A 16,328-nucleotide genomic window follows, 5' to 3' on the forward strand; every position below is an offset into this window, starting at 1 on the left:
TTGATTCTGGTTCACAAAATACAAAAACATTTTTTGTCATGTAGGTTCAATGTCTTTTAGACATGCTAGATGACATCAACCTAATCTGTTTTATTTGTCATATTTAAAAAAAAAAAAAGTGAAATTTCTCTTGTGCAAAAGATGGTTTTATTTCAAAAGTTTAATTTAATATTTACATATTTTATTTCTACAGGTTATTGGTGAATCCATGGAAGCATATAAAAACACAAACCGTATTGAGTGGGTTAAGGTTTGGCCAGGTCAGGCGGTTCTTTGTGTCTCACAAGCATACTGGACAACATTTGTTAATGATGCATTAGAAACAGGTCCAGAAGCTATGCAGACTTATCTTGAGTTGAACAACTCTCAGATCAATGATATTGTAGATCTAGTAAGAGGCAAACTGTCCAAACAGAACCGTGTTACCTTACAAGCTTTGATCGTACTTGATGTACATGCTAGAGATGTGTTGACATTATTAGTCAAAGATGGTGTCCAGAATAATTTGGATTTTAACTGGTTGAGTCAACTTCGATACTATTGGGAGGTAAGATTTCTTTCAAAAAACTTGTACCTCGAATTATAAACTCTGTATCGCTTAGAAATCTAGGTCCATAATTGTCAACCCAATATAGCACTGGTGGCTTATTTTTATAAATGATCTCAGTTAGATTGAATAATGAAAACTATGAATCAGTTAACATGCTGTGTATGATTTGTTTACAGGATGGTAATATGATTACTAGAATGATCAACTCTATGTTGAAGTATGGTTATGAATATTTGGGTAATTCTGGGCGTTTAGTCATCACTCCTCTAACTGATAGATGTTATAGGTAAGTTGTTTTAAAAAACAGATAATTTTCACCCTTAAGCTATGAGTTCCTTTTTCAATATATCATGACAACTAGTACCAACCAATAAAATATGTTGTGTTGTGTGTTGAAAATCCCAGAAATAGTAACCAGTTACCTGTATTCTTGAAAGGATCTTAGCGCTAGGATGTCCTAGAATCAATGTTAGAAGATAAGAACCTAGGACATCCTAAGGATAAGATCATTTCAAGAATACGAGACCTGTTCTATAAAGTTTTATGATAGTATTTAATGAAATTATATTACTTACTCGCCTTATTCTACCTGATCTGAATGAATCTCAGAATATGAATAGAGTACTCTGTTGAAATAATTGAAATTTCTGAAATATGTTTATTCCAGAACATTGTTTGGTGCTCTCCATCTCCATCTTGGTGGTGCACCAGAAGGTCCTGCTGGTACTGGTAAAACAGAAACAACTAAAGATTTAGCTAAAGCTGTTGCTAAACAATGTGTTGTATTCAATTGTTCAGATGGTTTGGATTATATTGCTCTTGGAAAATTCTTTAAGGTATGTCTGATGCTCCTTTTTTTTCATTTCAGTGTGAAACTCTTTAAAAGGTTCTTGTATTACACAACTACCATATTAGTTTTCTTGAAAAATATTTATGAGTCCCATCCTCATTGATTTTACTTTCATATCATACCTTACCTGTGTATTTACTTCAGGGTCTGGCATCGTGTGGGGCATGGTCCTGTTTTGATGAGTTTAACCGAATTGATCTTGAGGTATTGTCTGTTGTTGCCCAACAGATTCTTACAATTCAAAGAGGTAAGTTATGTTTATTTACTACTCAGTAATTCTATAGATATTTGCCTCAGTCTGAATCACTTCTGTTGAAAGCACTTTCTCATGATAATGAAATCCAAAGATTTTATACCTCCCATTTGCTTTTGAAATGTATGGCCTGTTGGATGGTTGGTTGTTAGATCAGTTAAATTCAGCTACCCACTGTATATTTGCTTTGAAAGAGAGCAGTTTGTAGGCTATATATATATATCATTTATTCTGTGTTGTAGGTATTAGCTCTGGAGCAGACTCTCTCCTGTTTGAAGGGACAGAAATAAAACTGGATCCTACTTGTTCTGTCTTTATTACTATGAACCCAGGTTATGCTGGACGTTCTGATCTACCTGATAATCTTAAGGTTAGTACCAGTACATTATGCTTTTTAGACGATTATAACAAAATTGATGCTTCTCTTATATAAAAGTGGAGTTTTCAGTATCTGAATATTTGTTCAAGGCTTCTTAGATTGTCTGAAAAGGTGTTGCATGAGTTTTATAGATGAACAGTTGGTGTTCAAACCAGCTATTGGTAGATTATTGTTAGTCTATAAGTTTTTATAGGAATTTCTTATAGCCCTTGGATATCCAGTTTTCAAATGGCAGGCATTTGTATCCATATTTGATAAATATTTGATTTAATGAATATTGCAGGCTCTGTTCCGTACAGTAGCTATGATGGTACCAGATTATGCTATGATTGCTGAGATATCCCTGTATTCCTGTGGGTTCGTTGTTGCCAGACCACTGTCAGTGAAGATTGTAGCTGTATATAGGCTGTGTTCAGAACAGCTCTCTTCACAACATCATTATGATTATGGTATGAGAGCTGTTAAATCTGTCTTAACTGCTGCTGGTAATCTCAAGGTATATAACTATAAAATATATAAATTTAGAATCATGATATGCAGTATTCTTGAACTTAATTGAAGATGAACTACAATATTATAACCTAGAAAGTTCTGTCTTCAAACAGCCTAACTAGAAAGAGGAAAGCTCCATTGAACTGAAATTGGAGCCAAAATTATGTCACAAATTATTCAACTCAGGAATTATGTTTGTTCTTGAAAGCTGAAGTAAAATAAATCTTATTAGATTTGTCCTGTTATTTTAACTTGTAAAACTTTATTCAGAACAGGTTTTAATTTCAATTAATATTATATAATAAAGTTGCTACATGTTTATATCAGTTGAAGTATCCAGAAGAAGATGAGAATATTTTGATGTTACGATCTATTATTGATGTTAATTTACCCAAATTCTTAAATCATGATTTACCCCTGTTCCATGGTATAACTTCTGATCTATTCCCTGGTATTAAACTACCAACACCAGATTATGAAATCCTGAATGAAGCCATCAAAGAAAACTGTATCAAAATGAATCTACAATGTACAAATTTCTTCTTGGAAAAGATTCAGCAGGTAGGTTCAGTGTTGAGTCAAATACCATACATGGTTGATTTATATTCCTCAGGTTTATTTTATTGTATGTAGTAACAGTAGTGAAGATTAATATTATAGTATTGCTACCATTTTTTCTTGCCACTATCAATTGTGTGTTGTTTTTGAAATATTAGGTTATCATAGCAATTGAACAAGAGAATTAAGATTAGGAGAATGTGTCAATAGCATAATGTGCTTTACAATATCTTACAGTATCCTGGACTAGACTCAGAGATTACCAGCATGTGAAATAAATCTGCTCAGGTAGACTTGTTTCAGATTGCAAATAATTTGATTCATTTGATAATTTTCATTAGCTTAAATCGACACAGAATAATTGAAATGCAAACTCCATTGAATTTTATTCTTCAGATCTATGAAATGATGATAGTACGACATGGTTACATGATAGTAGGAGAACCATTTGGTGGTAAAACAGCAGCTTATAGAGTGCTAGCAGGTGCTCTTAATGACATACATGAGAAGGTTAGTTTCTTGCTAAATATCATATTATTCTTGTGAAACATTGACTAAGTAGCATTCAAAACTTGTTTGACTTTTGTGCAGAAAAAAATGATGATCCATGTATTTTAGCAGTAGAAAGTTGAATTTTTTGATCAAATATGAATTAGAAATCCTGGTTATAATTTTATTGTGTTAAATTCCAGGGTCTTATGGATGAAAATAAGGTGCAGATCACCATTATCAATCCTAAAGCTATTACTATGGGTCAGTTGTATGGTCAGTTTGATCCAGTATCTCATGAATGGTCAGATGGTATTCTAGCTGTTTCTTACAGAGCCTTTGCCTCATCTACAGTAAGTTATATTGTTTTGTTTTTGTATTAAATTGTTGAAGTGTATGTCCCTGAAACTTTAAAAAAAATAAAACAGATAATTTGATGAGCACAGATATTAATACATATCTGGTCATTTTGCCAAACATAAACATCAGAAGTCTAAATTGTTAAGAGTGTATAATAGGTGATGAGACTTTTTAAACCATCTCTATATTGTATCCTTCTCCAGCTCAAACTGCCAAAAGTTACACCATTCACTAGCTATGAAGGGTAAACAACTCCCCATACTTTAAAGGAAAAAAGGAAGTAACTTAAACCATTATATCACCAAATATCAATGTTTATATCTGTTTAGACCCCAGATCGTAAATGGTTGATATTTGATGGCCCAGTAGATGCAGTATGGATTGAGAATATGAACACTGTGTTAGATGACAATAAAAAACTATGTTTAATGAGTGGTGAAATTATCCAGCTGGCTAACACTACTAACTTGATGTTTGAACCAATGGATTTAGAAGTTGCTTCACCAGCTACTGTAAGTATTTTCAAAAGGGATTCAGAAGGAAATCCATTAATGAATTTTTCATATGCTCATACAGGAAGAGTTATTAGATAGTTGATATTCTCTCTCACATAAAGAAAAAGGTGAAGTTGATTGATTTAATATATCTCATTGTGATATGTATTTTGTAGGTATCAAGATGTGGTATGATCTATATGGAACCTTCCTCTCTGGGTTGGAGACCATTAGTTAAATCCTGGTTACACACACTACCTTCAACATTTACAGACAACTATAAAACAGTTATAAATGATCTATTTGAAAGGTTTATTGATCCTTTATTACGAGTTGTACGTAAAGGAGGGGTTAAGGTAAGATTTTTTCATTCAGTGGATTTATATGAGAATCTATATTGGTGTGAATTGTTTTAAGGGATTAATGGTGATTCAATCTTTATGTAAATTGACAGGATTATCAATTTTGCTTTTTGAAACAGTGAGGATTGTGGGAGAAATTGAAAGTACCAGTACTGATATTATTCTCTCCCACTCACTTTGTTGGCTAATTTCATGGATGCAATCCAAAAATAAAGGCATTTTTACGCACTTAAATCTGATTCGATTACCCTAACCAAAATGACGTCACAAATCGAATCTGATTTATACTGCAGGATAAATGAACATTATACTATTTATAGTTTCCAAGATAGTGCAAAGGCAGGAAGAAATTATCTATACCTCTCCTGATCAAGTTGAACTTTGACATGTTGGGCGCCATTACTAAAGCGGAAGTTAACAGAGATACGACGCTCCAAAGTTGATTTACTCGATTAACGTATATCAATTTGATTCGCTGCTACAATAAATGCGCTGATTACCATAATCAAATTTGATTTGATACAGGATAAATGGTTTTTAGACCAAATCGAATTCGACAAATTCGACTTAAGTGGTTGTTCATATCAGAAGCCACAAGTCTCTCAATATTGCACTGGTGTATTTTATTACATTATTTTATTTTAAAAGTTGGTAAAATAAATGATTTATTTCTAGGAATTATCACCAACTAATGATTCTAATTTGGTGAAATCATTGATGAATTTAATGGATTGTTTATTTGACGAGTTCCAAGATGAGGCTAAGATTGCTCAACTGGAAGAAAGGGAGATAACAACGTGGCTGGAGGTAAGATCAATTTGATTTTTTTGCATCCTGGCATCTAAATTGTTATTCGAATATTAACAAATTGTTATATAATAGTTTATCAATCTATTGGACCAGATGATTATTGGAGTACTTCAGTATAAGAACAATGTTAAAACTAAGCTTAGGGAATCAATATTGCACCATTTTTCAAGAAAGTAATTTTTTAGAATTAATATCTTTTCTTACAGAGTATCTTTTTCTTTGCTACAACTTGGTCAATTGGTGCCAGTTCAGATGATATGGGACGAGTTAAATTTGATAAAATCTTCAGAGAACTTATTTCTGTAAGTCACAAAACTTTATTGTTTGAATAATTTAATAAATCTTCATTTAGTTTTGGGCTAATTAACCCTGAAGTCCAAAAATTAACAATTTAAATGGTATATAAATCTGTAGCTTGCATTGACATTCAATATAACCAATATGAGATGTACTGTATTTACTGTTTATGACTGATAATAATACACAACCATATTTGTATCTATATGTGTATAATTTTCAGGGAGGTATGACAGAGGAAACTAGAAAGATGTTAGTATTGTCAGATCTTGTGGAACCTCCTATGAAACCCTATTTGAATCCCTTCCCACCAAAAGGAAAAGTTTATGATTATAGATTTATTAAAGAGGTTAGTAAAATCGTTATTGATTAAAATCATCATCATCCAATTTTTAGTTGAAATATCCTGAGCACTATTAGTCACTTTTATCCATTCAAGACTGGCAATTATATCCAAATCAATGGCCTGAACACATTTATATTACATTATTTATTGTGTTCAGGTTTTTATATAATTGTATAATCTAATTGTGTTCAGGTTTTTATATTTGTATGTTCCGATTGTGTTCAGGTTTTTGTTCAGGTTTTTATATTTGTATGTTCCGATTGTGTTCAGATTTTTATATTTGTATGTTCCGATTGTGTTCAGGTTTTTATATTTGTATGTTCCGATTGTGTTCAGGTTTTTATATTTGTATGTTCCGATTGTGTTCAGGTTTTTATATTTGTATGTTCCGATTGTGTTCAGGTTTTTATAATTGTATATTCTGTATACAGGGTGCTGGTAAATGGGTATTGTTTTCTGAAGAAATAAAAGACAGTCCACCAATACCTAAAGATGCAGCCTTCAATGAGATAATAGTACCTACTATAGATACAGTACGATATACCTATCTCATGAGTTTACTGATTTTACATGAAAAACCCAGTTTATTTGTGGGCCCAACTGGTACTGGAAAATCCTGCTATATTATTGTAAGTCTTGATAACTTATATTTTAAAGATCTAATGGAATATATTAACGTCCAACCTGGTGGCTCTAATCAATAAACCGTGGTGTCTATATTTGATCGTTTTTGAGGATTTTGATTTATTTTATCACATGTTTAAAACATATCCTGAATCTATTTGAAATGTCTTTTCAGGAATTTTTATTGAATAAGTTAGACAAGACCTTGTATAAACCTAATATTATCAACTTCTCAGCTCAAACCAGTGCTAATCAGACACAGAATATCATCATGTCTAAACTAGATAAGAGAAGAAAGGGAGTGTTTGGACCTCCTCTTGGTAAAAAAGCTGTAAGTAAGATCTTGCTATAAAAATATTTGATTTATCAATGGTATATAATATCATGAGTTTGATTCGGTTTTGATCTTGAATGTGAATAGTTTGATAGATCTCTTGTTTGAATTTTCAAGCCATATGGAAATTCCAGTTTTCATATATTTTCTGCAACAAAGAGCACATCAATCATATCTTCCAAATAATTGTATTTAACCAGGTTGTGTTTGTGGATGATTTGAACATGCCTATAAGAGAAGTATATGGTGCTCAACCACCTATAGAATTAATACGACAATGGCTAGATCATTGGAATTGGTACGATCTAAAAGACACAACACCTATTAAACTTATTGATATACAGTTTATGGGTGCTATGGGACCTCCAGGTAAGTCTTGCTTGGTTTTTTAGCTGATTTTTATTTATATTTTGTAAGGAGAAAATGGAATTGGGATATGAAAAGTGATAAGGAAGTTGCCTCACTTATATACCTCAGACACAGAATCTTGGTTGGTATCTATAATGCCCTATTCTCAAAAAGTCTTATGCTCAAATTCTCTGGAACATGTCTATGAGAAACAGGGCCTTAGAATAATATATTGAGCAATGTACTATTTGTGTCTGTTGACTCAATCTCTTTGATTTTGTGTTTAATCTTGAGGTAATTATTTTCTATTACAGGTGGTGGTAGAAATCAAGTTACCCCACGATTTTTACGTCACATGAATACAGTAACTATCAATGAATTTGATGATGATACTATGAATACTATATTTAGACGTATAATGGATTGGCACATAACATCTAGGTAGGTTATCTATGACAAGAGTAAAGTTAGTTACTTATATGATAACTTTGGAGAATTCTTGTAAAGGTACATACCATAGAGTACCTTTAGGTTTTACTAATCAGTTTTAAGTTGAATTCACAGATAAACCTAATCATTGTTGAATCAATTAATGTTTATAGAACAAACTGAAAAAGGTTTATTTGTTTAGATATTAATGAGTGACTATTTGTGTCAATTAATTTGTGTTAATTATTTTACAGAGGTTTTAGTAACGAGTTTAAACCATGTATAGATCAAATTGTGCATGCAACATTACAAGTTTATAAAGAAGCTATGGAGAACCTTCTACCAACACCAGCTAAATCACATTATCTATTTAATTTACGAGATTTTAGTCGTGTGATTCAGGGGGTATTACTCTCTACTCCTGATACCATGGAAGAACCCAGCTCTATGAAACGTCTCTGGATTCATGAGGTAGTTACTGTCGTTATTAAAAGCTTGTCTGTCACATTCGTTTTGTATCTGGAAGATAGTCTATAAAAAAAGCACACTGCAAATAGATGAGCATTGGGTTAAGGTCAAGTAATGAAAGGTTTGGAAATAAGACGTTCGATCTATACGGAAACCTATCTACAGGTAATTATTAGATTATTAATGATGTTATATTTCAGGTGTATCGTGTGTTTTATGACAGATTAGTGGACTCAACAGATCATACCTGGTTCTATAATCACCTACGTGAAGTATCCAAATCTAAACTAAAAGAAGACTTTGATCAATTGCTCATTCACTTGGATAGAGATAATGATGGAAAACTGACTGAGGATGATCTCCGAAGCTTAATTTTCTGTGATTTTTCTGATCCTAAATCTGACAAGAAGGACTATTTGGAGGTTCATGATTTGGAACAACTACGTCGTGTAGTGGAAGTATATTTAGAAGAATTTAACAACATGAGTAAAAAGCCTATGAACCTTGTCCTCTTTAGGTAAGTGATATTTTAACTTTGAGGCATTTATCTGAAAGCATCCAAGTTCTAAAAGTCCAACTTTATTTGGCTTTAGCTGTTATCATTTGATACTGTGGATATTTGATTACAAACAAATCCAGTTCAATGTCTGAATAATTCAATGATACATCATAAAGAGATGTTGAAATAACATCATGATAAGTAAAATATTAGTGAGCATTGTAAATTTTTTAACTGCATTCTTTACATTTGAATTTAGATTTGCCATTGAGCATGTATCAAGAATTGCCCGTATATTAAAACAACCAAGAAGTCATGCTTTATTAGTTGGTGTAGGAGGTTCTGGGCGTCAATCATTAACACGTCTGGCTGCTCACATGGCAGACTATGACTTATTCCAGGTAGGTTTTGTCTATTTAGCTTCATTTCATTTTCAAAGCTAATTTTATTTGGATGGAATAGAATAGAATTTGAGCTGCAAATGAGATTGTGTCATAAGAGGTCACATTCATGAACACCTTTAATTCAGAAGCAAGAGATTTTGAACACCAATACATTGCTGTGAAGTTTGAACTGAGTATTTTCCTGTTTTAGGTTGAAATAACTAAGAGTTATACTCAATATGAATGGAGAGAAGATTTGAAAAGAATTTTAAGAAAATCAACAGAAACTGATAATCATGCTGTATTTCTCTTCTCTGATACTCAGGTTGGTTTGATTGTGGAATTTTATCTTGAACTAGGCTATTAACTATATTAACATGACCGACAGGGCAGCTTTACCAGACTTCAAGCATAGGTGAAGTTCTAAAAAATGAAAATGAAAGTACAAAATTTTTGACTGTAAACAGCTAGTTCCAGTCAATAAGCCACAAAACACTATCGGACAATTACATTAGTTAAATACGGGGTTTTTGATAAGTGACAGTTAATCAATGAACAATAATTAATAGGCTGCTGGAATTGCTTCCAGTTAAAAAAGATCGGGACCGTCTGAAACTATTTACTTTTAACAAACAATAGCAACAGTTAAAACAGTAATTCGTTATTCGTTTTTCTATAAAGGCTTGTAGGTGATTTTTGTAAAGAACTAAATATGTAATATAGTTAATCATTAATTCAAAGTCTAGTGCAATATGTTATTATTATTCTTTAAACAGAAATTCAATATAATATGATCTTTTAAATGTAAAAATAGTTGATATATTTCTAATAGTCAACAAATGAACAGGATTTTTCTTATACAACTGTAATTTTTGTTTTTAGATCAAACAAGAATCATTTTTAGAAGATATCAATAATTTATTGAATGCTGGTGAAGTACCAAATCTTTACCCATTGGATGAAAAACAGGAAATTTGTGAAAAGATGAGACAAATTGATAGGTAGGCTTGGCTATATTTAACCTTTGATCTTGTAAGAATAGAGATTAACCCTATGCCTTTATCAGTGTATCTTATACCAGAACATGAAATTCATTAGCAGATAACAGTGCTAGAATAGATCTATGATTTGATGCAGATTCTTTTCAAATTTATGTCAGCCATGCATTTCTTTTATTTTTTGTCTATTTGACTTCTTTGTCTAACCTCATATAAACCCATTGTCCAATTCATACAACACCTTAAATAAGTGCAATATTTTAATGAAATTTCTATGTTAAAAGGAACCCAAGGTACAGGTGTGTAAGATAGAAACTAGTATATCTTGTTTTAATTGATGAACCCAAATACCTCAATCCATTGATAGCTTTATTATTGAAAGGTGCTGTCAAGGATCACTCCCAAATTCCATACAGAATTGACACTACTATATTCCTTCTTACGATCCTTTACCCCTTTGTAAGATTCACGTGTGGCAACATTAAACAACACTTAATGGATTCTTAAATATCTATGAAGATCACTAAACCAAAATATCTATTGTTATATTTTCACTCAATCACTGCATGTCTGTTTATTCAATATTTGGTCAACAAGTTAGTGTGTAACTGAGTTTGTGACAGAATGAAAAGCAAAGTGGATGACAAAAAGGGAACACTTCCACACATATCTTTGTAATCATTTATATCACAACTGACAATATTTGAATGAAATTTCTGGAATCCAGTGATCCATAGATATTCATGTATGCTTATTTTATACTTTCGGCAATATTACTATATATACAAACTTAAGATATAGTATATCAAATTTATATGTACTTAAGACATCAGAGGAAAGTATATGATTTCATGGACATTTTTGCTGTTTTCAGACAAAGAGATAAAACAAAGCAAACAGATGGCTCTCCGGTGTCTTTATTTAACTTCTTTATCTCAAGAGTTAGAGATCAACTTCATGTTGTTCTGGCTATGAGTCCTATAGGTGATTCATTCCGTAACAGATTGAGAAAATTTCCTTCACTTGTTAATTGCTGTACAATAGATTGGTTCCAGGTAAATATTGTTGTGATATTTTGTTTTGTTATTTGTAGTAAGGAAAAAATGTTTATATTTGACAACTAGTGTTCAGTGGATATACCTGTTATCAAGTGGGATCTTGGTCACATCTGTAATCTTCCATGATCTTTTTGAAATTTCTTGAAGAGTAATAAGAGAAGAAGTATTGAACATCTGAAAATTTGCACTTGCTAAACTTGCAGCTTATGTTCAAAATTCAGAAATCTCATCACTATTCAGAGTAATTGTTGTATTTTGACCATAAAGAAATTACAAAATATTGCTTCCATTTGAACAAAATCTGAAAAGTTTTTATACATATATTTATGATTTGCCATTAATTTGTAGTCTTGGCCAGAAGATGCTTTACAGGCTGTAGCAATGCGGTTCCTGGAAGAGATAGAAATGCCAGATGCTGAGAAGAATGGATGTATTAGTATGTGTATTAGATTCCATACCTCTACTCGAGATTTATCTGATAGATTTTTACTTGAGTTAGAACGACATAACTATGTGACCCCTACATCCTATCTAGAATTAATCAATACATTTAAAACTTTACTGGATAAAAAGAGAGGGTGAGTTAATAAATGTTCCTTTTTACTGTGATACAATAGTTTTCTTTGTGGATTTTGAAAAGCCTAGTAGGCTTACTGATTTGCAGTGATACATATTTATAAAGTTAGTCAAATACCGGCTTCACACCAAAAGATTTGTTGCAGATCTGGTGTTTTTTGTTATCCATTGTGGTGCACATAAGTAAGATATACTATTTATACGATTCATTTAGATCGACTTCAAATTAGCTCTATAATTTCTTCACATTACAGTGAAGTTATGAAACAGAAACAGAGATATGAAGTAGGTTTAGAAAAATTAGATTCAGCAGCATCCCAAGTAGCTGTTATGCAGAAAGAGTTGACAGATCTGCAGCCTCAGTTGGTAGAGGCCAGTAAAGAAGTAGCAGAAATTATGATAACGGTTGAGAAGGAATCCGTTGAAGTAGCTAAGGTTGAGAAGGTAAGTACCAACATAGTCTGCTTTCAACCTTATTTGAAGTTGAGTGTGTAAGTTTTTGCAAGACAATATTTCCTTTGATGAGCCAAATGTAAAATTTATCACGACGATCAAATCAAATTGTATGTGAAGGTTTATTACTGGAACATTCTAGATTGCTTTCGAATTTTTCGGAAATGCTAATCCAAATTGTTTAGCTAAAAATAAAATTTGGTGTTAAAAATAGTTAGTTAAATCTTGAACCCTGTATTGTATTTTGAAAAAAATTGGTCTCTTCCCTAAGTGAACAACATAACAATTAAATTAGAGGTGGTAAGTATATTGACAGTCATGTTCCTTGTTATAATCACATTCTAAAACAGAAGTAAAACACCTATGTTCTTGTTTTACAGGTTGTAAAAGCTGATGAAGCTGTAGCTAATGAACAAGCTAAAGCTGCCCAAGCCATCAAAGATGACTGTGATAGTGAACTAAGTGAAGCTATCCCAGCTTTAAATGCTGCTATTGCTGCTTTAAATACTCTCACACCCCAGGTTTGACATATTTTACACAATTTAAATTTAAATACACACCCCACAATTTGTCTACTAGCAGCCCCCATGGCAGTCAGACACAATAATTTGAATCAAATTTCTTAAAAGTCGCCATATTGATCTAAACAAGTTATTTATTTCAAAACATACCAAAACGAAACTGCATAGACTTGAAGTAGAATCATTATTAAACCATTGAACAGCTAAATATAAGACTTAATACATTCTGGTTGGATAGATTCAGGGCAAGACTGGGATTTTAAACTAACTCCATTATAATCTATTTTAGGATATAACATTAGTAAAGAGTATGAAATCACCACCTGCTGGTGTACGTCTGGTTATGGAAGCTATCTGTGTATTGAAAGGTGTCAAGGCTGAAAAAGTACCTGACCCGTCTGGTTCAGGAAAGAAAATTGAAGACTTCTGGGGTCCATCCAAAAAATTACTGGGTGACATGAAGTTCTTAGAATCACTATACAATTTTGATAAGGTATGAAGTTTGATCATAACTCAAAATAGTGAGTACTTTGATTTATAAACCAAGTAACTCAATAATGATGATGCATGTTTTTTTCTTAAATTTGAGATGTATGACAATATTTATATTTGGGTACTACTTTTGAGTATAGAGGTAGCATTGTTTTATAGCTCGTGTCCTCCATATTTACACTATTAATATAGTATGAGGTTTTCATTAAATCTTTTCAGGATAATATCCCTGTATCAATAATGAAAATTATTCGATCTAAGTATATGACAAATCCTGATTTTGATCCAGAGAAAGTAAAAGTAGCCTCCACAGCTTGTGAAGGTCTGTGTAAATGGGCTAGAGCTATGGATGTCTATGATAGGTATGTGTTGATTATCAATATCTACCTCATAACCAAAAAAACATCAGGTTCATATTTCTTTTTCGATGGAAACTTAATTTAGTTTCATTTCCCCTCTCTAGGGGTTAGTTCTCTATTCCACTCACAACCTCTTTTATTTAAACATATAACTTCCAAATATTTTAGAGTTGCTAAAGTTGTTGCTCCTAAGAAAGAAGCTTTGAAGAAAGCCCAGGGTGAATTGAATGTTGCCATGGCATCCTTAGAAAAGAAACGTGCCTCTCTACGAGAAGTACAAGAGAAGTTATTCAAACTAGAAGAACAACTAGCTAAAAACAAACAGAAGAAGGTAGATTTAGAAAATGAAGTAGATCTGTGTTCTAAGAAATTAGAGAGAGCTGAACAGTTGATTGGTGGACTTGGTGGTGAAAGAGACAGGTAATAGAACTCATGTCTTTCTCATTCTTCTTATTAGTGGCTGTTTCTTCATTTGCACAAATTTTTATTAACATGGCTTCACCTTAATTTCGCATATTAGATAGTTCTTGAGATAGATTCTTTAGACTCTATCAGAGCACAAGAGATTATAAACCAAGAGGTCCTGGCTGATCAAAGATCCCCAGACATGGTCAGAGTTGTCACTGCTCCTAACTATACCCAGCATAGTTTCTATGGTTGAAACTAAATGTATTTGAAATCTAAGTGTGAGTGTTAATCAGAACTGTACTGTTTATAGATGGAGTGTGGCTGCTAGAGAACTGGGGAAAAAATACATCAATTTAACTGGTGATGTTTTAGTTTCTTCTGGTATAGTGGCTTATCTTGGTGCCTTTACATCAGCTTTTAGAATGGTAAGTTTCATAGAAAACTTTTAATAGTAAATAAGAAACTCATAAGAGTGATAAAAGTTCCAAATAAACTGTCAGTATGTTCATGGCCAAGCTTCTTGTCCACGATATTTCCTGAAATTACAAGTGAAAAAATTGAATTACACTATATCAAACAGTTGAAAAACTTGATTTGAATTAGAACAAATCTTGTTAATCAAAAAGTTTAAATTATTGAAGGAAGAAAACATAATGTTATATTATTATTGTAGGATCAATCTACCCAATGGATATCGGAAATTAAGAGTAATGGTATTCCCTGTTCTGATGATTTCTCACTGGTCAATACTCTGGGAGAACCTGTTAAAATACGAGCCTGGAATATTGCTGGATTACCAACTGATAATTTCTCTGTGGAAAATGGAATCATTATCAGGTTAGTTTTGTAGAGTAGATTGATGTCACTGTACTATTGTATTAGTTGTTTTCATAAGCACTTTTGTGACAGATTCATGATCAGCTGTGTTTGTTATATTTTGCTGATTTTTCTCACTTATTTTAGTAATGGACGACGTTGGCCTTTGATGATTGATCCCCAGGGTCAGGCTAATAAATGGGTCAAGAATATGGAGAAAGCGAATAATTTACATGTGATAAAACTCAGTGATGCAGATTTTGTTCGAACTCTGGAGAATTGCATCCAGTTTGGAACTCCAGTAAGTATTGAAGCTTTTTCTTCATTTAGCAAGCAACTTATAAATGTGTTTGATTTAATATTGAGGAAGTCTTGATTTTAGCTTAGTTAAAGTTGGATACACAGTAATGTTGGAATCCTTTTTGCAAGCCAGAAGAAAAAATACAAATTGGAATGTGTTCTAGGAAATATTAAGATATAAATTTATGTTTTTTTATCAGGTATTGCTTGAGAATATTCAAGAAGAATTGGACCCACTATTAGAACCTCTACTATTAAAACAGACATTTAAACAGGGTGGTAGTATTTGTATTAAATTAGGTGATAGTACTATAGAGTATTCACAAGATTTTAAATTCTACATCACAACTAAACTACGTAATCCACATTACTTACCAGAAACATCAGTTAAAGTAAGTTCTTCTTTACTTTATCAATTATTACAAATGATTTCATTTACTTATGTCATAAATTGGGAATTTAACCCCTATATCAAACATGTTGACCAATGATAATTTAATATCTGAAGTATATATATTGATTAATGAATGAATAAGAATAAGTCTACTTTGATTAAGGCCAGTTACTATGTTTCTGCATTTAGGTTATCTGACCACAAACCCATTAGATCAATACCTTTTAAAAGAATTACCACACTTATAAAGTTATTCAATTGCCCAAATGATTGAAATTTTAATTGATTTATATAAGCTAATAGTCAAAATATTAGAAATTGAATTTAAACATCTTAAATGTTCTTTCAGGTAACATTGTTGAATTTTATGATCACACCAGAAGGTTTAGAAGATCAATTGCTAGGTATTGTGGTTGCCAAGGAGAGACCAGAATTGGAGGAAGAAAAGAATGCTTTGATTATCCAGTCAGCAGATAATAAGAGGTTAATTATTAATTTGTTTTATGCCCTGCTATTTCAATTACAATATAGGTCTATTTTCAGAGATTTGTATTCTTAATTACTTTTTAGAAGTTTTAAATGGGTAAGACTGTTTGTCCAGACCTGTACCAGCAATTTGTTATCTTTT

General features: G+C 32.0%; 1 protein-coding gene across 1 annotated transcript in view; it reads left to right on the forward strand.

Annotated features, from left to right (window-relative positions):
* Positions 1–16,328, forward strand: part of LOTGIDRAFT_219632 (hypothetical protein) — a gene marked incomplete at its 5' end in the record, with an annotated part of 33,434 nt that overhangs the window by 7,649 nt on the left and 9,457 nt on the right. The window contains 35 exons of the mRNA XM_009063073.1: positions 194–547; positions 727–836; positions 1,218–1,386; positions 1,545–1,647; positions 1,896–2,023; positions 2,316–2,528; positions 2,852–3,085; positions 3,479–3,592; positions 3,775–3,924; positions 4,261–4,443; positions 4,602–4,781; positions 5,463–5,594; positions 5,804–5,903; positions 6,122–6,243; positions 6,672–6,869; positions 7,040–7,195; positions 7,399–7,567; positions 7,861–7,987; positions 8,230–8,449; positions 8,644–8,960; positions 9,202–9,343; positions 9,537–9,650; positions 10,208–10,326; positions 11,198–11,378; positions 11,730–11,959; positions 12,212–12,401; positions 12,791–12,931; positions 13,221–13,424; positions 13,643–13,785; positions 13,951–14,202; positions 14,501–14,615; positions 14,864–15,027; positions 15,154–15,307; positions 15,507–15,698; positions 16,050–16,183. Of these exons, the coding sequence (XP_009061321.1) occupies positions 194–547; positions 727–836; positions 1,218–1,386; positions 1,545–1,647; positions 1,896–2,023; positions 2,316–2,528; positions 2,852–3,085; positions 3,479–3,592; positions 3,775–3,924; positions 4,261–4,443; positions 4,602–4,781; positions 5,463–5,594; positions 5,804–5,903; positions 6,122–6,243; positions 6,672–6,869; positions 7,040–7,195; positions 7,399–7,567; positions 7,861–7,987; positions 8,230–8,449; positions 8,644–8,960; positions 9,202–9,343; positions 9,537–9,650; positions 10,208–10,326; positions 11,198–11,378; positions 11,730–11,959; positions 12,212–12,401; positions 12,791–12,931; positions 13,221–13,424; positions 13,643–13,785; positions 13,951–14,202; positions 14,501–14,615; positions 14,864–15,027; positions 15,154–15,307; positions 15,507–15,698; positions 16,050–16,183 (5,954 nt within the window). The remainder of the gene's footprint in view (positions 1–193; positions 548–726; positions 837–1,217; positions 1,387–1,544; positions 1,648–1,895; positions 2,024–2,315; positions 2,529–2,851; positions 3,086–3,478; positions 3,593–3,774; positions 3,925–4,260; positions 4,444–4,601; positions 4,782–5,462; positions 5,595–5,803; positions 5,904–6,121; positions 6,244–6,671; positions 6,870–7,039; positions 7,196–7,398; positions 7,568–7,860; positions 7,988–8,229; positions 8,450–8,643; positions 8,961–9,201; positions 9,344–9,536; positions 9,651–10,207; positions 10,327–11,197; positions 11,379–11,729; positions 11,960–12,211; positions 12,402–12,790; positions 12,932–13,220; positions 13,425–13,642; positions 13,786–13,950; positions 14,203–14,500; positions 14,616–14,863; positions 15,028–15,153; positions 15,308–15,506; positions 15,699–16,049; positions 16,184–16,328) is intronic.

This window comes from Lottia gigantea (assembly GCF_000327385.1).
Source record: "Lottia gigantea unplaced genomic scaffold LOTGIsca_55, whole genome shotgun sequence".
Lineage (NCBI taxonomy): Eukaryota > Metazoa > Mollusca > Gastropoda > Lottiidae > Lottia > Lottia gigantea.